Source organism: Leptonychotes weddellii, chromosome 5 (genome assembly GCF_054177405.1).
Source record: "Leptonychotes weddellii isolate Sample4059 chromosome 5, ASM5417740v2, whole genome shotgun sequence".
Taxonomy (NCBI): domain Eukaryota; kingdom Metazoa; phylum Chordata; class Mammalia; order Carnivora; family Phocidae; genus Leptonychotes; species Leptonychotes weddellii.
In genome coordinates, this window is record NC_138373.1 from 103363800 (window position 1) to 103391322 (window position 27523).

Here is a 27523-nt window from a genome sequence, read left to right on the forward strand (position 1 = left end):
GCTTCAGAATAAAAGCAAGTCAAGTTTAGTCTTTAGCTATAAGACTTCCCTTGCCTTCATTCCACAGGCCTCATTTCCCTACCTCATCGAGTTGCCCTGAAGATTACCAATGAGATGTGATAGGTGTGTATGTATATTCAAGGGCAGTTAATGATGTTGATATTTCTCCCCAAATCATTCCCTCTCTGATACCTCCCCATTCCTTTCCCTAAGGCTCTTGTTAGCAGAAAGGAAACTTTTTAGTCCATGTTAAAACACGCCAAATCCCTGAGATGATTGATTATGTAATTAGTTTTAAAAGGTATCAGTTCTGTAAAAGGGGGATGTGTGTGTGTGTGTGTCCACCCATGCCCACGGAGGAGGAAGAGCAGGGGTAAAATGTGAGGCCTACGATTTAACCAGGGCCGGATTACTCTTATGTGTAATCATTTCATTTCAGAACAAAATGATTTTTTTTTCATCATTGTCAGCTTCTGATTTTGCTTCTCCTTCTAAATCGTGCAAAGGTAGCAGAAACTAATGCAGTGTTTATGCAGTGGTTTGGGGACTTTGTTTCCTTCTTGGAGATTTAGAAGTTTATGATACCTAATTTAATTTCTGGTCTTTTTGCCCTTTTGTCTTCAGTTTATCCCAATGCCAGTACTCTATGGAGTTTTCCTCTACATGGGAGTTTCCTCACTACAAGGAATTCAGGTATTGCATGGTTCAGCTAGGGCAACGGCTTTGCACCGCGAGCTCATCCATCCTGACCGGGAAGGGAGGGCTCTTCCAGGGACACACAAACCCGTTCCTGAGAACCCCTTTCCTAGGTTTGCGGGTTAAAGCTGTTTGAGACGTTTCTTTGGGCATTGGGCAAGTCATTTGGACAGTCAAGCTGGCATGAGGGTACAGAGACTTTCAGGATGGCCTGGCTTGATGTCATTCATGGTGCCAGTCATTCATTAGCTATGTAACAGACAGATATTAGGCTTCCACGCACGGATCGCGCTAGTTGTCGGGCCAGGGCTGCAGTGTGAGCGAGGGAGACGGGACCAGTAGTAGTGGGGGCTGCTCCAGGTAAGCGGGTACTACTTCCTGTCACGCTCTGCCTTTGCCCATCTGTCAACTCATTCCTCCGAGTCATTTGAACATAGAAAGTCAGGAGCTGGCCACAGATAACGTGGGCACCCCAGATGATTCGATAACTTAGTTTCTTCTATTGGTGGCTGGTTCCTCTTTGTTTTTATGGAATGTCCAACGGTCATTCTTACCCACTGAGTTTTAATGTGACCTTGGGCAGGTTATTGAATCCCTCTGGGTCTCTGTTTTCCTTTTTATTCATTTTTAATTTAATTTATTTATTTATAGAGATTTTATTTCTTTATCTGAGAGAGAGAGGGAGTGAGAGAGAGAGAGAGAGCACAAATGTAGGGGAGCGGCAGAGGGAGAGGGAGAAACAGACTTCCTGCTGAGCAGGAATCCTGACATGGGGCTCCATTCTAGGACCCTGGGTTCATGACCTGAGCAGAAGGCAGACGCCTAACTGACTGAGCCACGCAGGCGCCCCTGTTTTCCTTTTTATGATATAAGGATGATCATATGTTCTATATCCAGAATGTTATGAAGGTTTTTTTTTTATCTTTTTATTATAAATAATCAATGAAAACCTTCAAACCCCTCAAAGAACAAGTAAGAGATTTGGTTTTGATAAGCAGAAAGATGGAACTGGCTTATTTTATTTTCAACACTCCCTGAGAAAGATCTCTCAGGAGCCAGTGTGGGATAGAAGAAAGAAATTTGAACCTAGAATTAGAAAAGATGGATTTAGGGACACCTGGCTGGCTCAGTATATAGAGCATGTGCCTCTTGGTCTCAGAGTTGTGAATTCAACCCCCGTGCTGGGTATAGAGATTACTTAAAAAAAACCTTAAAAAAAAAAAAAAGAAAATAGGAGCACCTCAGTGGCTCAGTTGGTCAAGTGTCTGCCTTCGGCTCAGGTCATGATCCTGGGGTCCTGGGATCGAGCCCCATGTCAGACTCCCTGCTCAGCGGGGAGCCTGCTTCTCCTCTCCCTCTACCTGTTGCTCCCCTCTGCTCGTGCTCGCTCTCTCTGTCTCTGTTTTTCTCTCTCTCAAACAAATAAAATCTTAAAAAAAGAGATGGATTTAAATTTTGACTCTGTCACATACCAACCTCAGCCAAATTACCTATACTCTTTGAGACTCAGTTTCCATTTTTTTAAGAGTTTTTTTTTACTTTTTTTTTTTTATTATTTATTTGAGAGACAAAGAGATAGCAAGAGAGAGCATGAGCAGGGGGAGGGGCAGAGGGAGAAGCAGACTCCCCACTGAGCAAGGAGCCCGATGTGGGCTCGATCCCAGGACCCTGGGATCATGACCTGGGCTGAAGGCAGATGCTTAACCGACTGAGCCACCCAGGCGCCCTCAGTTTCTATTTTTGTCCAGTGGTAGGTAACCTTTCAAAGCGGGTGATGTAAGAGACATGAATGGGCCTCACAAGGCTTCTGACTCAAAGAAACCTCCTGAAAATAAATGCCAGTTCTCTCCTTTCAGTTCTTTGACCGTCTGAAGCTCTTTGGGATGCCTGCAAAGCACCAGCCGGATTTTATCTACCTTCGGCACGTGCCCCTGCGCAAAGTGCACCTCTTCACCCTCATCCAGCTCACCTGCCTTGTCCTGCTCTGGGTCATTAAGGCATCTCCAGCCGCCATTGTCTTTCCAATGATGGTGAGTTTAACAACGTTATTATTTATTTTTAAAAATCATGATGAAATATACATAACATAAGATGTATCATCTTAACCATTTGTAAGGGTACAGTTCAGTGGCATTAAGTACATTTACGTTGTGGTACAACTATTGCCACCATACATTTCCAGAACTATTTTATCTTGCAAAACTGAAACTCATTAAACAATGACTCCCCAGCCGCCCCCCTCCCCCCCCCCCCCCAGCAACCACTATTCTACTTTCGGTCTCCATGAACTTGACTACTTTAGGTGCCTCATGTGACTGGAACCATAAAGTATTTGTGTTTTTGTGTCTGGCTTATTTTACTTATTAGCATAATGTCTCCAAGGGGTTCTTCCATGTTGTAACATGTGTCAGAATTTCCCTGTGAAAGGCTGAATAATATTCCTCTGTGTGTGTGTGTGCGTATGTGTGTATATTTGTATATATATATGTATATATACATACCACCTTTTGGTTATCTGTACATTCATTGACAGACACTTGGATTGCTCCCACTTTTTGGCTATTGTGAATAATGCTGCTATAAACATGAATTGTACAAATATCTGTTTGTGTTCCCACTTTCACTTCTTTGTGGTATATACCTAAAAGTGGATTCCTGGATCATATGGTGATTCCATTTTTAATTTTTCGAGGAACGGCAGCACGATTTTATAAGTACATGGGGTTCCAGTTGGTCCACATCTTTGCCAACACTTACTTTCTGCTTTGGGGGTTTTAGTTTTGTTTGTTATTTTTGGATATCAGCCATCCTAATGTGTGTGAAGTACTATCTCATTGTGGTTTCGATTTGCATTTCCCTAATGACTAGTGAGGTTGAGCCCCTTTTCATGTGCTTATTTTTTTTTTAAAGATTTTATTTATTTATTTGACAGAGAGATACACAGCGAGAGAGGGAACACAAGCAGGGGGAGTGGGAGAGGGAGAAGCAGGCTTCCCCCAGAGCAGGGAGCCTGATGCGGGGCTTGATCCCAGGACTCCAGGATCATGACCTGAGCTGAAGGCAGACGCTTAACGACTGAACCACCCAGGCGCCCTTTCATGTGCTTATTGACTACTTGTATATCTTCTTTGGAGACAAGTCTATTCAAGTCCTTTGCCCATTTTTTAATCAGATTGTTTGTTTTTGTTGTTGTTGTTGAGTTCTAGGAGTTCTCCATCTATTCTGGATATGAATCCCTTATTGGTGGCGAGTTTTCTGGTTGGCTTTTGCAGGAGCAGCATTATTTGGGGACCTTGAGGTGTGGATGCATGTGTGGGGCAGCTTGCCATCTTTACTTTCAAGTCCATCAGTCTGTCTTCCTCCGTTCCTCCCTTTCTCTTCTCTTCTCTCTCTCTCGTGACTCTGACATGGAGAGGATTCTTCATGTTTTCAATAATTTGATAATTTGCATATTACTTCAGAGCAACATAGTTCCAGTTTAGAATTCATTGCAATCAGATGTGCCCGAAGTGGTGGAAATGCACTGTTTTAAGCCACTGGAATTTAGGAAGAAGTTGGCCCAGCACTGAGAAGTGATTGGGACATCCTCACCTCCTCTCGAGCTGAAGCAGAGGCTTTGGAAAAGGCACTAGGGAAGCTGAACTGTGTGTGGTACCACAGGTGACAAGCTGTTTCCTGCCACTAGGGTGAGGATGAAATTCTTGCCACCCGACATCCTCACGGTCTCATCTTCTCCTCTTGTTACCTTCCCCTCTCTGGCTTACCCGGGGTCATGAGGCTGCGGAGCATTCTGTGGGCTGTTTGAAAATGACCCAAAGCATGGGCCTCTAGAGAGAAAAGGCAATAGGGGTAATGTTTGGTGCTTGTTTCGGGACTTTGGAACTCTGTCTTACTGGGAGAATATTCAAGGGTGAGGAAAATGGGGGTGAGGGGGACTCTTCTCCCCTCATCTCCTACACATGTACCTCCTGATGGATCTCTCAATTTTTGTCAGTTCATGTGGGTTTCTGCATTTGGGTGTTATATTCAGGGGTTGACTGTTTGGTTAAAGAAACAGCAAATGCCTGACAACCCCTTGGAAGGGATACTATTGATTTTGGCTTTATTGAGAGAGTAGTTGTGGACATGAAGGAGAAACGTGGTTGAACATAAGAAGCCTGATTTGCCTCATTCCTGTCCAGCCACCAGATGTAGCTGGTGAACACCAGCCACTCCAGGCCGGTCATTCTGGGTTATTATTAATCCCCCTTTGGCAAAAATGGCCTTTTATGGGAAAAAAGTGGGGCAGCAGTTGAGGCATCCTGTCCTTGGACAGTTGAGGAAATTAGCTGTCGGATTTTAGGCAAGTTACTTTCTCTCCCTGGGCCTCGGTTTCCTCATTTACGAAAGGAGTGTCAGGCCAGTCCGGAGGGCAGAGACACAAAACACTAGCAATTCACAATGCAGGCACGAAGCAAGGATTTTGTGGGGAAATGTCGAGGCGAAGGATCAGAGGGAATTCTGATGGTCCTTCAGAGTCCCTTCCTGCCATGGTGAGGCATGCTTGGGCTGAGTGTGGCTGGGGTCTCCATAGCTGTGCTCTGGCAAAGCCTCTCTCCCCCAGGACTGCCCTACAGCCCTTCCTGCCGGTCCCACCACAGGGAAAGGCAACTCTTCGGGCCCTCTGAGGATGAGGGGTGTCTCTTTTCCATGAGGACATTAAATTGGGTGCTCTCTAAGTTGTAGGGTTGTTATGATGATAGTTAAATAAAATACTACATAGAAAACACTCACCTGTGTATCTGGTACAAAGAGGACACTCCATAATAGGCAACTATTATGATTACTATGAGTTTGCTTTTCCTTGAAATGCCATAGTGTTTAACTCCAGGAAGGAAATGAACTCCTTTAATTCCCTTTCTTTATTTTTCTTCAGGTTTTGGCGTTGGTCTTTGTCAGGAAAGTCATGGATCTCTGTTTCTCTAAACGAGAGCTGAGCTGGTTAGATGATCTCATGCCTGAAAGTAAAAAGAAGAAGTTGGATGATGCCAAAAAGAAGGCCAAGGAGGAAGAGGTCATGGTGCTTGCACCAACTGTACACTTCGGGGCAGCCTCAAATTACAGAACATAGGAAGGGCCACGTGAGAAGGCAGCATGTCTGGAATCCCAAGGGTTATATTCAGGAGCTGGAAAGATTACTCCAAAGATGTTCTTTTTTTTAAAAAGATTTTATTTATTTATTTGACAGAGAGAGAAACACAGTGAGAGAGAGGGAGCACAAGCAGGGGGAGTGGGAGAGGGAGAAGCAGGCTTCCCACGGAGCAGGGAGCCCGGTGTGGGGCTCGATCCCAGGACCCTGGGATCATGACCTGAGCCGAAGGCAGCCGCTTAACGACTGTGCCACCCAGGCGCTCCTACTGCAAAGATGTTCTTAGCTGAGAATGGATGAAGGATTCTTGTCCTTATCTGTCCTTTATTTTTAGTCCCAATAATCAGTTCTTTTCCCCTTTGTTTGTCTACAGTCTACTCACCAGGTTCATACTTAGAATATGAACATAGATTCTGCTTTTATTATCAGATCTCATGGTTCGTGTTCTCCTAAAAGGCCTAATTTGACAACTATACAAAACCTATTATTTGTTATGTACCTAACTGCAGATGGTGTCGTGGTTGGCAACATGCACAGATAACTTGCATAGGACTTTCTGTCCTTCCTCATTTCCCTCAGCGCTTGGCATCTGCTGTCCACACAATGGATCCTCAATCAATGGTCTATACATGCCAAGAATGGATATGTAACAAATGAAAATATCAGACCAAGAAATGAATGAGCCAGAAAGTGTTTCCAAATACAGTTAGTGCCTGAAATAGTGTCCTTTGAAATGCATTTTAAATGACATTTTTCCCTAATATCTTGAATTTTTAAAATCTTGTATTATTTCTTTCCCAGCTCTATTGAGATATAATTGACATATAACACTGTGTACAACATAATGATTCGCTATATGTATATATTGTGAAATGATCACCACAGTAGGGTTTGTTAACACATTCATCACCTCACATAGTCACTTTTTTTTTTTGTGGTGAGAACTTTTAAAATCACTCTCTCAGCAACTTTCAAATATACGATACAGCATTGTTAACTATAGTCACCATCCTGTACATTACATCCCCAGAATTTATTCATCTTATAACTGAAAGTTTGTACCCTTTGACCACCTTCACCCATTTCCCCCACCCCCAGCAACAGCATCTGTTCTCTGTTTCTGTGACTTCAGTTTTTTTTCAGGTTCCACAAATAAGTGAGATCACATAGTATTCGTCTTTCTCTGTCTGACTTATTTCACTTAGCATAATGCCCTCAAGTTTCATTCATGTTGCTGCAAATGGCAGGATTTCCTTCTTTTTTTTTTTTTTTAAAGATTTTATTTATTTATTTGACAGAGAGAGACACAGCGAGAGAGGGAACACAAGCAGGGGGAGTGGGAGAGGGAGAAGCAGGCTTCCCCAGGAGCAGGGAGCCCGATGCGGGGCTCGATCCCAGGACCCTGAGATCATGACCTGAGCCGAAGGCAGATGCTTAACCGACTGAGCCACCCAGGCACCTCAGATTTCCTTCTTTTTTATGGCCAAGTGATATTCAATTGTGTATATATATACACAATATATATTACCTTTTCTTTGTCCATTCATCCACTGATAGACACTTAGGTTATTTCCATGTTTGGCTGTTGTAATTAATGCTGCAATGAACATGGGGATATAGAGATCTCTTTGAGATAGTAATTTCATTTCCTTTGGATATATACCCATTAGTGCAAATGCTGGATCTTACAGTAGTTCTATTTTTAACTTTTTGAGGAGTCTCCATGCTGTTTTCCAGAGTGGCTGCATGAGTTTGCATTCCTACCAACAGTGCAAGAGGGTTCCCCTTTCTCCGCATCCTTGCCCGTACTTACCTCTTCTCTTTTTGGTAATAGCCACTCTGACAGGTGTGGGGTGTTATATCTTTGTGGTTTCGATTTAAATTTCACTTATTATTAGTGATGTTGAGCACCCTTTCATGTACCTTCCAGCCATTTGTGTATCTTCTTTGGAAAAATGGCTATTTTTAAATTGGATTATTATTATTATTATTATTACTATTATTATTATTGCCATTGAGTTGTATGGATCCCTTGTATATTTTGGATATTAACTCCTTACCAGAGATGTAGTTTGCAGATGTTTCCTCCCATTCCATGGTTTCCCTTTTCATTTTGTTGCTCATTTCTTTTGTTGCACAGAAGCTTTTTAGTTTGATATTGGTCCACTTGTTTATTTTTGCTTTTGTTGCTTGTGCTTTTGGTGTCATATCCACAAAATCATTGCCAAGAACAATGTCAAAGGACTTTTTCCCTCTATTTTCTTCTAGGAGTTTTAGTGTTTCAGGTTTTACATTTAAGCTTTAATAACATTTTGGGGTGATTTTTGTGAATGGTGTAAGATGGAGATCCACTTTCATTCTTTTGCTCGTGAATATCCAGTTTTCCCAGCGACATTTATTGAAGAGGATATCCTTTCTCTACTGAGTATTTTTGGCTCCCTTTTCGAATATCAGTTGACCATATAAGCTTGGGCATATTTCTGGGCTCCCAAGTCTATTACATGTGTCTGTTTTCTATTATTAAATGAATTTTAACAATTATAATCACAGAAGCAATGGAGGAAAACTTTAAATAGAAGATTGATAGAAATCCCTACATAAAATGTGAAGCTTTCAAGTGTCCCAAAACTCTATAAACAAAATTTAAAAATTATATATACACATGTGTGCGCATGCGTGGACACACAGAGGCATACCTCATTTTATTGTGCTTCACTTTATTGCACTTCATAAATATTATGTTCTTTACAAAGTGAAGGTTTGTGGCACCCTTGTGTCAAGTGAATCTGTCAGCGCCCTTTTCCCAGCAGCATCTGCTTGCTTTGTGTCTTTGTGTCATCCTTTGGCAATTCTTGCAATATTTCAAGCTTTCTCATTATTATTATATTTGTTATGGTGATTTGTGTTTAGAGTTTATGATTCATTGAAAGCTCAGGTGATGGTTAGCATTTTCTAGCAATAAAGTATGTTTTACTTAAGGCATGTACATTGTTTTTAGACACCAAATAGACTACAGTATAGTGTAAACATAACTTTTATATGCACTGGGAAGCCAAAAAATTCATTTGACTTGCTTTATTGTGGTAGTCTGGAACCAAACCCATAATATCTCTTTACGTACGTATATACATACACACATACATACATACATTTATTTACTGATTTATATAAAATTTTAGGTAGTGATATGTTTGAAGAAGAACATAAGGAGTGAGGGAGTTACTTTATTTAGGGTGATCAGGGATGACTGTAAGGAGACATCTCATCTGAAATCTGAATAAAGTGAGGGCAAGCCGTGAGAATATCTGGGAGTAGGAACATTCCAGGCCAGGGGTACAGCAGATGCAAAGGTTTTGAAGCAGGAATGAGCTTGGTGTGGTTAAAGAACATGAGAAAGCCAAAGAGCCTGGAGGGAAGAGAGGTAGCGGGAGACTAGCTAGAAGTCTGTGGCAATGGCTCAGGCAAGAGGTGAAGGTGGCCGAGGCTAAGGGAGAGGTGGTGAAGCAGCTGGATTGGGGACTTCCTTTGAAGAGAGAGCTGACAGGTTTTGCTAATGTATAATGAGCATAGGTGAAAGAGAAGAATCAAGGACAAGTCTTAGATTTTTGGAGTGAACAATTGGATGAGTGGTTGTGCTATTTATTAAGCAGTTTTGGGAGGAGAATCAAAGCATCTCTTTGGATGTTAATTTTGGGGTGGGCAGTAAACATTATACCCCTTATTTTCCAAAATTTCTAAAGTAAACACGTATTTGTTAATACATGTTTTACTTCATAAAGTCATTTTGAAAACTAAATGAAAGAAAAATAATGAAGACTTCACCCCAAAATTTCATATCAGCATCCAATATTTATGTTCATTACTTTATGTTCTCTTTAAGTTCTTAACATAGTTTTCTTTTCTTTTCTTTTTATTATTTTTCTTTTTTCTTTTTTTAAAGATTTTATTTATTTGACACAGAGAGACAGCCAGAGAGGGAACACAAGCAGGGGGAGCAGGAGAGGGAGAAGCAGGCTTCCCGTGGAGCAGGGAGCCCGATGCGGGGCTAAATCCCAGGACCCCGGGATCATGACCTGAGCTGAAGGCAGACACTTAGCAATTGAGCCAGCCAGGCGCCCTTAAGTCCTTAACATAGTTTTCATGTAACTGTAATAATTGTTTATTTGGGGGGGAGGTAATTTTTTTCTGATTTTCCCCCCTCAACTTGATTTCATAAGACACTTTCATGTTTCTATATGTCTGTATAATAAACAATCATATTTATTGTTTTAATGACTGCATAATATTCTATAATTTTTTCTCATAATTACTTTAAACTTCCTTTGTTAAAATTTATAGTTGTTTTAGGACTTATTACTAATCATACTACTTTAAACATCTTTGTACATATTTTTTCCTCTGTAATGGTTTTCTTTGAATTGATGGGATTATTTTTTTTTTAAAGATTTTTATTTATTTTTTTTTAGAGAGAGAAACAGCATTAGAGGGGAGAGGGTCAGAGGGAGAAGCAGGCTCCCCGCTGAGCCGGGAGCCCGATGTGGGACTCAATCCCAGGACCCTGGGATCATGACCTGAGCCGAAGGCAGATGCTTAACCATCTGAGCCACCCAGGCGCCCGATGGGATTATTTTTTTAAAAAACATTTTGTTATGGAATATTCAAACATACCCAAAGGTAGAAAGAGCAGTCAGTATTCATATTTCCCCAATTGCCATATTAATTTTTTAACAATCTATTTGAATCAGGATCCAAATAAGACCTATATATATTACAATGGTTGATATGTTTCTTAAATCTCTTTAGGGGGCCCTTTGTATCTTTTTTTTCTTTTTGTTGAAGAAACTAGGTTTGTGACCTGTAGGATTTTCCACCATTCAGATTTTACTGTGTCCCTTGGTGTCATTTAACAGCATGTTCTTCTGTCCCCTATATTTCTAGTAAATTGGTAGTTGGCTCTAGAGGTTTATTCAGATTCATTTTCTTTCTTCTTTTAAAAAAATACTATTCCATAGGTACAAAGATCTGGTTGTGTCTTTTTTGGTAATGAGCCAAATCTATGAAAGAACAGAAGTATACTCTTTCAAAATAAATGTGAGCGAAATTAGGTAGAAATTGTGGTGAGAGAAATATGGGTGGTGTAGATTCATGGTTTTACTTGGTCTAAGATAAAATAATGTCTTCTCTTGCAGGAGGCTGAGAAAATGTTAGAAATGGGGGGAGACAAGTTCCCCTTAGAGAGCAGGAAGTTACTAAGTAGTCCTGGAAAGAACAACAGTTTCAGGTAAAAAACTCCCCAAACACCAGGCAGATCACTGTTTTGGTTATTCTGTAAACATGTGGCGTTGTGGTGGGGGGTGGTCACACATGCAGCTGCTGGTATGAAGAGCTAAACTTCAGTCTCCCAGCTCCAACCTGGGAAAGTACCTTTTCCTTTCATGGTTTCCTGAGCACCTGCTATGTGCCGGGCATCACACCAGGTGCTGGGAATCACCAGAACAGGGGTAAGGGAGCCCACGTACTGAGCGCCTTCTCCGTGCTAGGAATGTGCTAGAAGCTTGACTTACGTATTCTCCTTTAATCTTCACAACAATTCTCTGATGTAAGCCTTGTTATCCATGTTTGTACAATGAGGAAACTGAGGTTTGGAGGGTTTGGGGTAATTTGCCCAAGGTCACAACGCTGCTAAGCAGAAAGTTTAAGAGTCAAACCCTAGTCTTTGTATTCTTCAGGTCAGTGCTCCTCTCCTTCCTCTAGCCATTTTCCAGAGATGAATAGGATATGGCCTTTGTTTCCAGAGAGTTCTCAGCTTGGGGGGGGCGTGAAATTCACATGTTTGGCCAGCCTTTGGTGAGGGGCAGAGGCAGCCCCTCCAGTTTGACTCATGGCATCTGGGGTCCTAGGAGCCAAGGGGAAACTAAGCTGGGGTCCCCCAAATTCCTTACTTCTGCCAGTGATCATCTATAACTACAAGTTTGTACCCTTTGATCCACATCTTCCCTTTTCCCCTACTCCCCGGCCTCTGGTAACCACCATTCTTCTGTCTGTTCTTTTTTTTTTTTTTTTTTTAAAGATTTTACTTATTTATTCATGAGAGATAGAGAGAGAGAGAGGCAGAGGCAGAGGGAGAAGCAGGCTCCCCGCGGAGCAGGGAGCCCGATGCGGGGCTCGATCCCAGGACCCTGGGATCATGACCTGAGCCGAAGGCAGACGCTTAACCGACTGAGCCACCCAGGCATCCCTCTACTGTCTGTTCTTATGAGTTTGACTTTTTGTGTGTGACTGACCCCAAAGAAATGGAATCTTTGGACCTTAATAAGCTTTCTACAAGTCGTGAAGGAAGTAGCCATAGACTCTGAATTCTCTGGCAGCAAAGTAGGAGCAGTGTCCTCTCTCTACTGGGATGCTGCCTCCTCTTCTGGCCTTTCAAAATGAGACTGTCCGCTTTGTAGAAAATTTCCCAGTCCTCCGGGGTGCTGGGAGACCAAGGACTGGATTCAAGGCCTTGATTCTCCACTTACTGACGTCTGACCTTGATTAATCACTTAGCTCTGGGAGCTTTGGTTCCTGTGCTTTCAAAATGAGGATGTGAATAATTTCTGATCTGATAGTTAAGATCATAGATTGTAAGAATCCTTTGTAAACTACAAATGGAAAACTTTTGGCCATGTATGTGAGAAAGCGTATGAGGAATGCTTATTAGCACACTGCCGGGCACATGGTGAGCCTGGCACCAGCGAACACTCAGTAGGTGGTAGCTCCTCAAGTTGTCCTCAGCACCCCCAGAGGGGCCCTTTGAAGGAGGGCACGATTGTGGGGGAAGAGCTGCCCTCCACTTGGTACCCTCGCCCAGTCCTCAGCAGCACCGAGTGGGCTACCTTGCCCCTGTACATTCCAACCACCTGGCTCCTGGTGCTGCTGAGAGCTGTCAGCTGAGCTCCGTCAGACCTACTCTCTCCCATCCGGTGGCGTGGTAATCGTGACAGACTGAGATATGTCTTATGTTTGTATGTCCTACATTTACTGTCCTAAACATTGATTTCAGATGTGACCCCTCTGAGATTAATATATCTGATGAAATGCCTAAAACTACAGTCTGGAAAGCTCTCAGTATGAACTCTGGAAACACAAAGGAAAAGAGGTAAAGAGAACTATAATTGTTGGTTTTTATTTATTTCTGGCTTTTAAAAATAACAATTATGTCGAAAGTGAAATATATCTTAGTTGCAAAAGTGAATTATCTAAAAAATATCACTTCTGGGACTGCTGCTAACCCCACGAGAATTGCTAGAAGCCTAAGGAAAGGAAACATGTTTTCTCACTATTTGAACAGATGTGCTGTTTGCAGCTGCCCATTTACACAGCCCCAAAGTCAGGATGGGATTATTTGGGGATGTAAATTTACTTTATTTATTTAGTCACCTTAATCCTCTTTCTAAAAGTTTCCATTTCAGGGGCGCCTGGGTGGCTCAGTCGGTGAAAGCATCCGACTCTTGGTTTCAGCTCAGGTCATGATCTCAGGGTCATGAGGTCGGGCTCTGCACTGGGCATGGAGCCTGTTTAAGATTCTCTCTCTTCCTCTCCCTCTGCCCCTCCCCCAACTCGTGCATGTGCTCTCTCTCTCAAAAAAAAAAAAAAAAGAAAAGAAAAGAAAGAAAAAAATAACCGTTAAAAGTTCCCATTTCAAAATCTCCCTGGTTACTGTAACCGCACAAACTGGAAAGTGGCTAAAATGTGCAGAGTGTCGATAGTATTGATACAGACATTTAACTCATTCCATAATGAGAATTATTGCCAAGAAAAGATTTTGAAATATTATCACAGTTTTCTTATTTGGGAAACAAAATTCTGTATATCATTTGCCAATACATAGATCAATTTTCATCAGCTTACTGAAGAAAATGGAAGGACTTGAGGCATCTTTGCCTTCACTGAGGTAGGCTATGCACCCAAATCACTTGAATAATTTAGTCCCAACACCATTTTAATTGAAGAAGTCAGTTAACTAAAGGCAAAATCTTAGGTCTATATTAAAGGCAACTTTTCTAGTTAAGGAAGAAAAAAAGCAGTAGGCTAGGATTTAGGGGACCTGGTCTAGCCATCATTCCGTGTATAACCTGGCAGGCCGTTGTTTCTGGGACTCAGTTTATTCAGCAGTAAAATGGAGATAATAATGACTAACTGCCTCACTTACAAGAATGTTCTGAGGAGAAGCTGAAGTACTAAGTATTTTGAAAAGTCACAGTCACCAGTGGGTGGTATTGGTAGGCTGTTTCTTCATCGAATGGGTTAAAATAAATCTGTGCTGAATGTGAGTGAAATAAAGAATCTTGTTTCCTTCAGAGGAAAATCCAGGCAGCTGTCGAAATGTATAACGCACATGGTTATTTTTAGTCGAGAACTAGTCTACTTGTAAATGAACTTAAAATATAGCCAGATCCAAATTGTGGTGACATCTTCAAAGTATTGTGTTAAAAGCAGGAATGAATCATGTGTTCCCTTTTTGTCTAATTGTAACACTTTTATTCAGTCTCTTCAACTAAAAGTCTTTGCTGGGAAGGAAGATTTGGGCCGTGAGGTGCCTCAGGGAAGTTCTGGTTACAGAGAGGATGTTGAGTCTCTCAGAGAAAAAGCAAGACCAAGTCTGGCCCTGTCCACGGTCATGTCAAAGCCATGCCGAAGCATTCAGTTACCCGTGCTGTGCGTTGGAGGGCAGCCAGCCATCCCCATACCGGCAGCCAGTCACCAGATGTGAACGTGGAAGCAGAAGACCACCTCTTGTTGGTACTTCTCTTCTTCCTTTCTCTTTCTCTTCAGAACTGCCACCCGTGAAGACCCAGCTTCCCATCTTCCAGACATTTTCTCTGAAACTCTCTGCTGGCGTGCAGAGCCATATGGATCCATTCTGCCACTGAGGATTCCTTCAGTGAGCTCCCTCTTCCTAAAGGATGGGGCGGGGGAGTAGGAGGAGAGCAGAGAGAAAAGGGAAGGCTCTCCAGTCCCGTAGAATCTGCAGGCTGTGAGGCAGGACTTGGTTTGATGCCTCCTCTGGGGGAGGCTGGTCAGACCCAGAGGCTGTCGGGAGGGTCTGCCACTAGGAGGATCAGCGACCTGGGCATTGGCAGGGCCCACCACCGCAGCCAGAAGATGCCTCTGCCCCAGGCGCGTCTGTATCACTCGCTAGCATAGCAGCCCGCATAACTTGGCGAGAACCTTGGATGATGGCAGGGCCACGAGGGACACTGGAGTTGTGTAGCTCACACAGGAAAAAGCTCAGGGGAAAATCAGTAATGGTAAGTGAGGATGAGCAGCTTCTCTTGGTTTCACTGAGGATAGGCTAAGAGAATGAGCTTCAGTAGCTACGGAAGGAGTTGGTTTAGACACCAGGAAGGGCTTCCTAGCCCGAAGATTTGTCATAGTGTCTACTTTCTAGACATCTGGGAAAGATTTGATAATAGTTGTTTGTGAGTAGAAAGGGAGATAAGGTGTTTTTATTGGCCATGTTGTGGAAACATCCATGTTTTGCTGCTGTCTCTTGAGGATACATTCTGATTCCACTCCAGGAGAGATCCAAGTGCTTACGTAATGTCTCCTTAGCTGCCTTAGTAGCGAACCATCATCAACTCAATGGACCAAAACCACCTTCAGCCATGTGGTTTCTCCATCATCATGAGTTTCTTTTGGTTGACAAATGTTTTGGCTCTCAGATGTAAAAAGCCACACTGGGAAATGAACTGTAAGTAGTGAAATTAATTTTGTTATTTGGTTGAAAACTGTATTTATAGTTTTTCTCTTCTCTTCTCCTTTGTGATGAGTATCAAGGGTTTGGGCTCCAGTGTGTCTAGGTCTTCCCTTCTTTTGTGAACAGAACGTGATGAGTAAGTGTGTCAGTACCCAGGGAATTGGATCACATCAGTTTTCCGTTCCGGAAAACCTTTGTACAGTGGGATGTTCCCACGGATGCTCTCCTTTTATAGGTGAAGAGTTGGTGACAAAACTTTGTTGAATTTCGCATTCCTTCGACTCTTAAAATACATCTGTGCAGTCTAGTCTTACTCTGAGGACCTTTGAAATTGAAGGAACCCTGCATTTCTTGAACATTTCCCCACCCCCAGAACCTCACCTATTTTAATACACAGATGATTTTCAGACTATTGAACAACTGGTACAGAATGGACGCCAACCACTCAGAACGGATGCTGGCTGTAAACGGGCAGCTACGCGCGGCCATACCACTGCCTGTGGGCCGGGCGCCACGCTGCTTTCAAACGTCAAAATCATATCCCTTTGAATTGTGGGTATTGTTCCTGGTTTGTCGGATTTCTGCTCACACGGCCGTTTTAGGGACAGCCTTGGCTTCCCTTTATATGGTGCAGACGGGAACAGGCATGCATCTTTGAACTATATGGGCATTAAAATCTCTGCAAGCCAAAGCTTCACCTTTTATCACTTTGGGAGAAATGTAATGATTGTACCCATTTACCTACCTAATGTAGAAAAATCAAAAGGCAACCTGTCAATAGGAAGAGCTCTCCTGCTGACTTGCCCTTTCTCTCTCTGGCTACTTCCTTGAGCTTGCCTCTTTCTTCGTCTTCCTTGTTCCCTGAGAGCACTCCCACTTTCCTCCTCCCTCCTGCCCCTCCTATCTTTTCCTGCCACCCCTGTGGGGGCAGGTTGGTGACTGCTTCTCCTGTTCCCCGAGCCTCAGCACAGCTGTAAGGAATGTGGCGGGGGAAAGCCTTTCATACAACAAGTTAGGTGACAGCATCACTCAAAAAACCTCTCTCCTAATGGTCGATGTCTCACGATGCCTTGTGTATGCTAGGCCTCTCGAGAGCAGAAAACCTGTCTTCGTTAACTGTGTGCAGGGCAGTCACAGGGCCATGTGTGTACCTCCAGTCCTTCCGGAGCCAGATCCTCCCAGGTTCCTGTGCCTTAGGAATGTTAGTTACTTTGGAAGACTGTTGCCAATCCTTTCAGGCCATTACATCTTTCTCAAGCAATAGCCAGCCTCATTTCTGCTGCATCTCAGTGGTAGAAACCATTCCCTACTCTTATTGTCTCTCTTTTCCCAACTCCCACCAAACGCCCAACCCCAGTCCTACCCGAATGCGTCCTCACTTACGTCTGTGGCTGGTGGCCATGGTGGCCATGGTGGCAGAGGCAGGTTGGGCAGTGTTTGGGGTAGGGAACTGGGAGTGGAGGTGAGTCTGTGTGTGTGTTCATGTATGTTCATCGACAAATGCAAGTGTGCCCATAAGATGTCCTTGCTGTTATTAAATAGCTTTGTGTACCTAAGCTGGAGGGACATAAAAAAATATGATCATTCTCCTATCTAGGGTTTCTTAGAGTTCTCTGATAAGAATAGCTTGACGACAAATATAGGCAGATTAGTCTATAGGAAAAGGTGTTTAAACTCAATGTTAAGGAGAAACTGACTTAGGGGTAGAAAGCAAGGCAGGTAGTTTGCTTGGGCCAGAGAGGCAGTCCGCCTCTTTTATGACAAGGGAGATTTCGGGAATGGTTTGAGTATTGGCAGGCCAGTGCCCTGATGGGCTGGTCGTGTTGAGGTAGGAAGGGAGGGAGGCCAGGGGGTTAAGAAAGTGATGGTAGGTGAAATCTTGGTTCTAGTGGTAAGAACGGGTGTTGCGGGGTGGTTGGGTTACTTCCTAGCTCATGACTTTGAGGGGAAGGGTTGGTCTAGAGAGAACAAGGAAGACCAGCAATATGCCGTGAACTTGCCAAATCTGTTTGGTTGCATAAAACGCAGGCTAGCTCTTTGTGACTATATATGATTTCCAACTTCTGATGATGGGATCATCAGGAGATCTGGTCTTTACGCATACAGCTCCTGTCCCCACCTCCTCAGTCGTATAAATTTGCCTTTGGGATAGAGAGGTAGTGAACCATTTATTTCAAAAGGTGGCGTGAATAGCTGCTCTTTCTCTTTGTCTGGGTTGTAACTGGCTTTTAAACTAGTCATAAATGTTTGATAAAAGTCTGGTAAATGCTAAGTCTCAGGCGGGGTTGACATCTCAGGCTATGACAATGGTGACCTTCAAGAGGTCTCTGATTTTAGGAATCTGTGCTTTCTGGTCATCCAGAAAAGACAATTCTCAGTTTTACTTAATTTTCTACTTACTCAGCTCTCTAGACTTCCCTCTTAGTGGAGTAATCAGCTGTTCTCCCTGCATCTTCTCTATCAACTTCACTGTCTATGTTCTGAGTCTCTATGTTTTCCTGAAGCATAGGAGAAGGTGTGACCCCAGCGCCCCTGACTTTCCTTTTAACTAGCATCAGAAGTCCCATCCACTCTGTTCTCTCTGCTACTATATCAGCTTCTCTAAATTTCTTCTTCTGCAAGAGTGTTAGCACCTCCTCCTAGGACTTTTAAGCAGTCTTTCTAGTTTGTCACTGCATTTTCCTCGGACTTCTCAGGTTCCCAAGCCACATCCTGGCAGGACATTCAGGAACCCTGCACTGCATGTTCTCAGCCTTCCTGACTTTCTTTTGGTTGCAGCTGTCAGGCCTCCATGACGTAGAAATCCTTCCTGGGGGCCCCGACCGGCCAAATGAGGCATCCTCCAAGTTCTGCCCCTTTTACTGACTCAGCTTTCTCTGGCAGCCTTTCTTCTCCTTTCTGCCTGGTTTTTCAAGTTCTCCTTGGAGGGCTGACGTTCTCGGTCAGGGGTCCTCAAAACCACCACCAATCAAGGGTGGTGAGAGAGGTGAGGTGGTTGGACGGTTCTGGGGCTCCTCGGAAAGGGAATTTTATGATTATTTTCCTTACTTGGTGTGAGGGACTAAGGATTCTCAAACCCTCAAGCTCATCCATATTTCAGGGTAAACAGGAAAAGACACCCCAAAAGCAAACCAGAGTGGTTTTTCTACCAAACCTATTCTTTTTGATTCTTGGTGCCCTTGTTCTCGTACCTTAATTGTAGAGAATGGGCAGTCGACTCAGTTAACACTTCTTTACTGGAAAGGAGGCTAATTTTCATAACCAAAAGAGGTGTGAAGGAACCATATCACTGCGTGAAGCATGAAAAGAGGAAAGGAGTGTTATGTGGATCTCTTCAACAGGAAAAGTCAGAAAGTGGAATGATTCATCCATAGGCATAATTCCTTTAGGAGGTTCTGTGCTCAAAGGGAATGGAATGGTTTCTGATCCTTCTGAAAAGAAAAGGGATAGCATTTGTCTTAAACCTAACCCACTTTCAGCATTGGAGAACACAGGACTTCTTCTTCTAGCTGATGGCATTAATATTTCCTGAGAGAGAAACCCCCCACCCCACCCCAGCACTCTTCCAAGCCCCTCAGACATCAGCAGAGCTTAGGCTTCTCTTAGCGGGATCGCGAATGGCTCCAGCAGGCAGGTTCTCACACAGGCAACGATGTTGGAAACAGAAGTACCAAACTGAATGTGCAATTACTCCTTTTGCAAAAGAGGCCAAAATCCTCCCCACTCCTGTCTCCCGTATTCACTCCTCCAAGATGATAAGCCTCCCTCATGTGTATCCGTGTCTGTCTGTGTGATTGGTTAGATATGGCTGCCCGGAGCTAATGGCATCAGGTGGAGAGCAGAACACCCTTCCCACGGAAGGGGACAGCTTGAGATGCTGGTACATTTCCCCTGGTTTTCTATGCTCTTCTTTCTAGTAGGTCTCATGTAGAGATAGAGATATTTTTGTTTTAGAGATTCCAGAATCTATATTTTTAGTGTAAGAAATGTACCCTCTCCACACTCCACGGTGTAAATAGACCCGAGAACAAACGTGTTGTGATAATCCCATAGCAATCTGTGGTAGGAATAGGACCCTGTCCCTTGCCCCCGAGTCCTGCGGTCTGCGTCTGTGAACCAGGGCAGGCGACTGTGGCACCTCTGCCCAGGCCTTCCTGTGCTCAGTGGGGGAAAAATAAAGTCTGTGTAAACTCTTCACACCTGTGGTATTTTTTTGAGCCTGAACCAAGGGGCCGGGCCGATGCGGACCAATTTCAGAACGTGGAAGAAGAGAGTCCTGAAGACAGTTGGGAGAAAGGGTGGGCTGCCTGCTGGGCGTGCCTTGACAGGGGCATGTGTACCCCCCTGGTGCAGACCCTGCACAGTCCTTGGCGAAGAAAGGGACTGCCTAGACGTCTGTTTGGGTGGGCGGACAGGTCAGCAGGAAAAGACAGCCCATTTTGGAGATAACAACCAGACTGTTGAGAGCAACTGCTAATATTGAAGGACTCTGTGCTGCCTAGAAATCCGGATTTCAGGGGCACCTGGCTGGCTTGGTTGGTAGAGCGTGTGACTCTTAATCTCGGGGTCATGAGTTCAAGCCCCACGCTGGGTGTAGAGATTACTTAAAGATAAATAAAATTTGTTTAAAAGTTATTCCTCCCTTTAAAAAAAAAATCCAGATTTTAAAAATTGCTGTCACTCAGGAGTGTTTTGAGTTTTGGGGGGAGAGGGGTGCCCTATTTATCTTCTTCCCAAATCCATCTGTTGGAAGCCTGGAGAAAAGGGGAAGAGGGAGGCAATGGAGTAAGAGTAGGGAGGCCGGTGAGGTGGGGAGAGGCAGGGGCACGGGGAGAGGCAGTCAGCAAGCCTCATGGAGTTCCTAGAAAGGCATCACCCAAAAGCACTCTGAACATGGAGCACAGTGTGGATATTTTATCAAGGGACCCAAGCCGAGTTGGGCTGTAGACCTAGAACTCACTAGCTCTCAGGACTTTTGCTATCTTTGGGCTATTTTTTAAATACCCTGACAGTATACACGATATGCCACTTTGTCTCAGAAAAACATGCTTAAGTTGTGTTGAGTCGGGGTAGTGGATGGGAAGGCCGCTGGTGCAGGGCACGGGCCGGTTCTCATGTCGGGGAGCACTGAGCACTCTCATGTCCAGAGGACTGGCCTCGGGGCTGTGAAGGATCCCATTAAGTAATAGATGGAAAGTACTTAGAATGGCACCTGGCATGCAGTGAGCACACAGGTAAGGAACGAGAAATCTGGAGGGAGGGGTTCCTGGGTGGGGGGGTAAATTCAGCAGCCATCACATCAGGACTCTGGTTACAGTCTCTGCAGCATCCTGGGTTTTCCCCTCCTAGTCGTCACGAGATGGCTCCAGAAGCTCCAGGCATCACATCAGCCAAATGCAGGAAGAGAGAAGGGCATTTCTCCAGCTTCTCTCTTTTAAAGGGGAAAATTATTCCCAGAGACACCCCCCGACCCCGTCACGTCAGTGGTCAGAACTGAGCCACCTCCCTGACTCTAGGATGGGAAAACAGGGATGGGATGACCTCGTTCAGCTTGGGCCAATGAGGCTTTATTCTCGGGGCTGGGGCCCAGCTCCAATACTTGTACAGAATTAGGATTCTGCTAGCAGCGGGAACCTCGCCAAAGGTCATTGGTTCTCCACCCACCTTGACCGGAGACTCATCTGAGATTTTGAACCTACTGGTGCCTGGTCCCTACTCTACACCAATTAAATCGAGGCTCTGGCGACAAGTGTGGGCACTAATATTTGTTAATTTCTCTCCGGACGATTCTCACACTCAGGTAGGGTTGAGCATTCCCTGCTACGGTGCATCCCCATGGTCTGACCCTGCTCTCCAGCGTCTGAGTCTCTCCCGGCCAGCTCCTCCTCAGCCTTGACCGTGTAAATGTCCTTCCACGCAGTAGCCCTTCTGCAGCGTTAAAGCCTGACCTGTCACAGCCTTAGCCACCTCCACATTCATTCACCCTCACTGCCTCGCCATTTCCAAAACCAGAATCCCAAGATCGAGAATGTAATTGGTGTCTTGGCGGGCCACACTGTAGGTCCCTGACCGGCCTCTGGATCAGGGGCCTCTCGGTCTGGAGCCGTGCCTGGGCCAACAGGGAGAGCGTGAAATGCAAGCAGTTAAAAAGTATGGCAGTCAAGGGGTGCTCCTTCAGCAGAAGCTGTGACTTGTCAGTCCCTCGGAGAAGGAGACAAGGGCCCCAGAGACACAGTGATTGACGTGTCTGGACAGCTTAGTGATGTCCAAAGGTTGATCCCCAGGTTACAGACCTGGCCACAAATTCACCCCTTTTACCTCGTGGTTGTGTTTCATTACAGGGACACACAGGCACACACTTGCAAGAAAAAAGTGCAAGCTAGCGCACTGCTCCCTTCTTCAGCCATTGCCCCAAATGTCCTTAGCCAAGCACACTCCCCAGTGTCATTGGCCCGGGGCTCACTGACGGAGGGAGGCACAGAGCTGCGGACAGGAGGCTAAGGGGGTGAGACTGAGGCTCTTCGCAAGCAGCCTTGTTCATAACAGCTAAACCAGGAACAAGCCTGTCTGGGTTCAAGTCCCAGCTCTGCCTCGACAGCTGTGTGACCTTGGGCAACCTGTCTCGTCTGTGCCCCAGTTTCTTCACTGCAGAATGGCAGCGACAGCGCCACCCACTTTATAGGGCCAGTGGGGAGGGCTAAATGAATTCCAAGCATGGGGAGGCAGGCCCCGTGTGCCCTCCGTGCCCTCTCGCAGCAGCTGCCCTCCCTTCGCTTGCTCCTCCAACCCTTGGCTCTGCAGTAGGTGGTAGAATGGGGCCCTGGGGCCAAGCATAAAGGAGTCCCAGCACTGTAACCTTTGTCTGGGGTCTTTATAGGCATTAACTTCTGGGAAGAACGAGGCTTCGCTTGGGCTTCCTGGCCTAAGCCATGTTCTCCAACCCAGCTTCCACCTGAGCCTTTCATTTGGGGCTTTGGAGTGCTTGCCCAGTGTAAGGTATTTATCAGTCCTTGTTCGGGTGTATGCTCCCTAGGTCCAGAGAGGAGAGGCAGAGTGACCAGGGTGTTCCTAAGCCCGTAAGGGTAATGGCCATGTCTTTATTATTACCATAGTCCCCAATGCCTCTCCCCACTCTCAGAAATTACAGAATGAGTTATAATCACCTGATTTCCTTAATAGACACAGTGGATAAAGACAATGCCCAGGCCTCGACTCTCCAGGCAAAATCGTAAGTTTTCTAGTAACTTCGGGATATATGATTCTAGCACTGATTTTGAGCCCTGGCCCTCAGTTTGCACTCTGCCAGGTGCATAAGGCTCCTGTCCATGGGCTCTGCATCTAAAACACACACGTTCACGAGTAAAGAAAAGTAAGAAGGCTTACTGAAAAATAAAAGCATTCGATAAATAGGAAATTAGAGAACATAACAGTTACATTGCTTATAAATAGCAGAAGTTGAGAAAATGAACTCAGTGTTCCAGTAAGAGTGCCTAAATTGTGGCCAGGGACACAAGCTTTTTTTTTAAATGAATGACCAAGGGCAGCTGTAACCGCTCCTGGGCAATCCCGGGAAAGTTTCCTCACAAGAAGCACTTCAGGGTGCATTGTGAAGATGCGAAGAACCTAAACTGATCTCTCTGCTGGGAACCAGAGTAAATAACTGTTGGCCGTCAAATTGTTTCGTTGGAATTCACTGCATCCCTCTCCCCACATTTGGCGCAGGGGGGCTGTGGTTTCCGTGTACCCGGTCCCAAGGAGAGGACCGTGCCCTCTTCAGACGCTGCTGAAAAACAGAGATGCCCAAAGCATGCCCTTGAGAGAGACAGTCAAAGAAAACGGGGAAGAGGCCTCGGGAGCCCTGGCAGCTGGGTTTATCTCGTCATTGTCCTAGGAAGGCTGTGTGGGAATAAGAGTCCTCAGAGGACCTAGGATTGGAGTCATCTAGAAAATCAGACAGCATATGTAAAGCACAGTGGTGAGGACCGTGGATTCTGTGGGACGTAGGAGGGCACCCTCGCAGAGCCTCAGAAGTCAGGGAGGCCTCCAAAGACAAGACAGTATTGGAGGAGGGAAAGAAGAGGGTGTAGACCGGGTCCCAGAGGCAGGAGTACTGATGGAATGTTCTGCAGACGGTGAATCTGGCTGGTTTGCTTGCTGTTAAAGGTTTTGTGTAAGGAAGCAATTGCACATAAAATTGGACACACAGGAAAGAAGACCTTAAATGCCCGGGATAAGGAGCGAGGAGTTCCTATAGGCTCCGAGCCACTACCAGGAGGGAGATGTATGTTTGCTGTGGTGTGGAGAACTGCGTCCTGTGGCAGCGAGGAAGGGCTCTGGGACCGAGGCGGGGAGGCTCCGGACCAGGGCCAGGGCACTCGTGACAGACGAAGGGCAGACCAGGGAGATGACCTGAAGGAACAAAAGTCACTGACTCGGGAGGGGGCGGGGTGCGCAGGTGGAGGGAACATCTCTCTAACATCACACGTCTGAGAGAAAAGCTGTCGTCAGAGACTTGTCTGACCGAGCTTCAGAGGACACAAGCAGGACAACCTCTCTTCCAAGGAGGCCGATTTGGGCTCAGTGATAGGACTTAGAGCGAAAGGTGTCCCAGCCTGGAACTCGCTGCCCCAGGAGCCGGGGGAGGGGGTGCCCAGCGCTGGAGCCGCCCCCTGGGTGCAGGGGGGCCATGTGTCAGGAGAGCTGCAGGTGTGGGAGGATGGACGCCAGGGCCCATGACTCTGCCACAGGGACAGGGCGCGAGCTGCAGACAGACGATGTTACCTGGGAGGAGGATGAGAGATGGGAGGGTGGTGATGAAGGAGTGGGTGGAGAACAGATGTCTGAGTCGAGGAGACGGAGAAAACGGTGCGGGGAAGAGAGTGAGTGGGATGCGGTTGTTTGCTCCCGAGGCCGAGCATGAGGATGGGGCCTCAGCCCCGGGAGTGCCCGCTGCTCGGGGCTGCGTCTTTGGGTTACATGGGTCCCAGGTTACATGGGTCTGGGTTAAAAAAATAGGGTTCCAGAATGACATAAGAGGGTACTTTCCTGACAGTCCCTTGCCCCCCACCTGCTATTAGAGGACCTCCAGACTCTTAAAAGACCCCAGAGCCGACTCCTGTCTGCTCGTGAGCGTGGTAACCTCAGTGACAACCTCTGCAACCCAGACCCCAGTTCCAGCACTCTGTGCTGCGGCCACCGCCGAGCGAGACCCTGCCCTTGCTGCTGCCTCCATCAGCCACTGCCGACCTGCTGGGCCCACACCCCACGGGCTGGTGGCCACCCATCCTGATCGGGGCTAAGGAGCCTTTTCTCCCGGCGTCAAGGCGCCCTCCCCTGTGCCGATGGATTCCCAAAGCTGACTAGTTGCCTTGGCCCCTCCAGTGTGCCAGAGGAAGAGGGTTCATTACAAGGCGGCAATTGCCTGGAGGCCCATGTCCCCCAAAGAACAGGATGGAACAGGTTGACCTTTACTACCAATTCCCTACCTTGGTCCAACCAGTGGTGTCCAATGTCAAGGTCACGCAGACAGCAGAGGCCGTGAGTGGGGGTTGCTCCGAGCAGGAGGTATGGGCAGAGCTGGCATCTCTGCTCATGAAGCATCCCTAACATAAAAAGCTACCGTACCTTGAGTGCTTAGCATAGGTCAGTCTCTGGGCCAAGGGCTTTAAATGTACAATTCAATGAATTCTCATAACAGCTCTTTGAGGTAAGTATTGTTATTTCTTTTTAACAGGTCTGGAAACTGAGGTGAAGAAAGTTCAGTGATTTGCCTGATGACGTACAGCCGGCAGATGGCAGAGCTAAGATTCAGACCTAGGTCCTTCTGAGTCCAAAGCACATTCATGCTCAAAACCACATCATTGTGCATTGTTCTGACCACACTGGCTCAGCCTGTCCAGTCTTCTAGGCCCAAATGACCACTTTTTTGAGGGTCGACTAATTTGGTTTGGCCATATCTACACCAACTTGCTTACTGGTTCAACAAATAATGGTGGTGCCGAGCACCGTCCCCCGTGCTTAGGACACAGTGGTGGACAAACTCAATGGAGCTACCAGCCCAGAAGAGGGTGACATAGGTGAGCACATGCCACTGAGGAGGGGGCTGATCTCCCCAGCAGGATGAGCAACTGGAAAAACTACTGGCAGGGACCCCAGTCTCATGGTTGTCACATGGCCTGGGAAAGGGGAAGTCAGGAGATGCGGTTTGAGTCCTGACTCTGCTCTTGACTAGCTTCAGTTTCCTTCTTGGTCTCTGGGTTCTTCATCAGTATAATCACTGGTTCATGTTTAGTTTCTTAGCTCTCTTCTGAGTTCGATGTCCCCTGAGTCCATAATGAGGGCAGGAATTGCTCAGGACCAGAGACATCTAGGAGGCTCTAAGTAGGTTGCAGTCTGGAATCCAATGGGTGAAAGCTTTAGATAGTGGCACCAGGGGAAAGGAGTCCCTCACAGGACCTAGACATTCAGGGACCCTCCCGGGGCAGACTGGTTCCCATGTTTATCGGTGGTCTCCTGGATCTGCTATATTGACATTGATGAAAGTGCAAAGCCAGGGGTTTGTGGCCTCGGATCCCCTGCCTGGAGAAGGGAACACAGATCCATTCATATCATCACTAGGTCACGGACTCCGCTTTGTGCAGCCTGTAGTGAGTTACTGGAAAAATCCAACCAGAAAGAACCTGCGTTATGTTGCTGGCGTGATGGCCACAGCCCCAGACAACACTAGGACCTTGCAGATCAATCCCTGCAACTGGAGTCTTCGTCACGCCGGCACACCGTCAGAGGAAGGAGGGACCCGTCTAGCCCTCCCATCAGGCTGCCGCCAGCGACATGACAAATCTCTCACTGCTGCCCCTCTGCACAGGTGCTGGAAGCTGATCGTTGCCCTGCCTCCGGTCTCGTCCTGCCCACCCCCTGCCCCTCTGGCACAGCGCCTCCCCACCTCTCCAGCCTCATTCTCCCCTCACCTGGGGCAAACATGCCAACAAGGGCTGTCGTGTCTCAGGGACAGCATGGGGCCTCGTCCTCTTCAACCCCCGGCTCCAGGGCTCGCCTGGTTCCTGCTCGCATGGGCCCTCGCGGTGCATGCCCAGCAGAGCCCTCCCCTGTCTCCAGCTTCTCTCCCTTCTACCTCCTGCTCTCAGCCTCACCACAGAATCAGAATCGCATGAGGTAGATGGATGCTGTTGGGCTGTATGCAGTTTCAAATGAGACATACCTTCCGTGGGGCACTGCAGAGTAGGTAGAATTATTCCTATTTTATAGATAAAGAAACTGAAGCTCTGAGATGCTTAGTAATTTTCCCAAGATCACCCAGCTATTAGGTGGTAGATATGACTGCGAAGCACTTTCCTCTTTCTACTTCATTACTCTTATGTCCCAGAACCTCCAGAGGAGGCTTTCTTAAGCCTTTTAAACTGATGCTTGTTATCCAGATATGAAATTATTTCATAATACTAAACATGCTTTTTCCTACTCTGCATTCTGCTCCCTGCCTGTCCCCCGCAGGGAGGCTGTGTATATTCACAGAAGGAAGACATTCAGAGGAAGACATTCTTACCACCCTCACTCCAGCTCCCGAGGGCCATGAGCTACCTTGGAGTGGTCTGATTCCATTTGGGGAAAGGCCTCGATTCCCCTAAACTCAGCCAGAAGAGTGAATCCAGAAAGAAAGTTTTCTGCCAGTGCCTTAGGATGGGAAGCCCGGGTGTCTCTGAGCAGGAATGAGTGGACCCACGCAAGGACAGGCCCTGGGGACCCCACAGCAGGAGCAGAGCCTGTCCTTCCTTTCTCCTTTGCTTAGACCATCTGGGTCAGAAAGAGCCCGAGGTCCCCAGAGAGCAGCTCTTCTTCCACTAGCTTGTCCTGCGCTGGAGGGAACCGATTGGCCCAGCTTCCTTCTTCCCAGCAGCCTGTTTGCAGACGGCATCTTATTTGATCCTCGAAGCTGCCTGCGAGCA

At 46.1% G+C, this 27523-nt stretch overlaps 1 protein-coding gene across 3 annotated transcripts in view; it reads left to right on the forward strand.

The window, feature by feature from the left end:
• SLC4A8 (solute carrier family 4 member 8) overlaps positions 1-26566 on the forward strand; it is a 79977-nt gene extending 53411 nt beyond the window's left edge. Inside the window, exons 20-26 of one of the 3 annotated variants that reach the window (XR_014145700.1) lie at positions 625-693; positions 2553-2726; positions 5612-5755; positions 11014-11105; positions 12867-12962; positions 14352-14605; positions 25297-26566. Coding sequence is in view for 2 of the 3 variants with exons in the window: in XM_081821690.1 (XP_081677816.1) it covers positions 625-693; positions 2553-2726; positions 5612-5755; positions 11014-11105; positions 12867-12962; positions 14352-14364 (588 nt within the window). In the remaining variant the exon portion in view is untranslated. Of the gene's footprint in view, positions 1-624; positions 694-2552; positions 2727-5611; positions 5756-11013; positions 11106-12866; positions 12963-14351; positions 19761-25296 lie in introns of those variants that run through there. The other 2 variants (XM_081821690.1, XM_081821691.1) reach the window with 2 other exon arrangements.
• Positions 26567-27523: the final 957 nt, after the last annotated feature.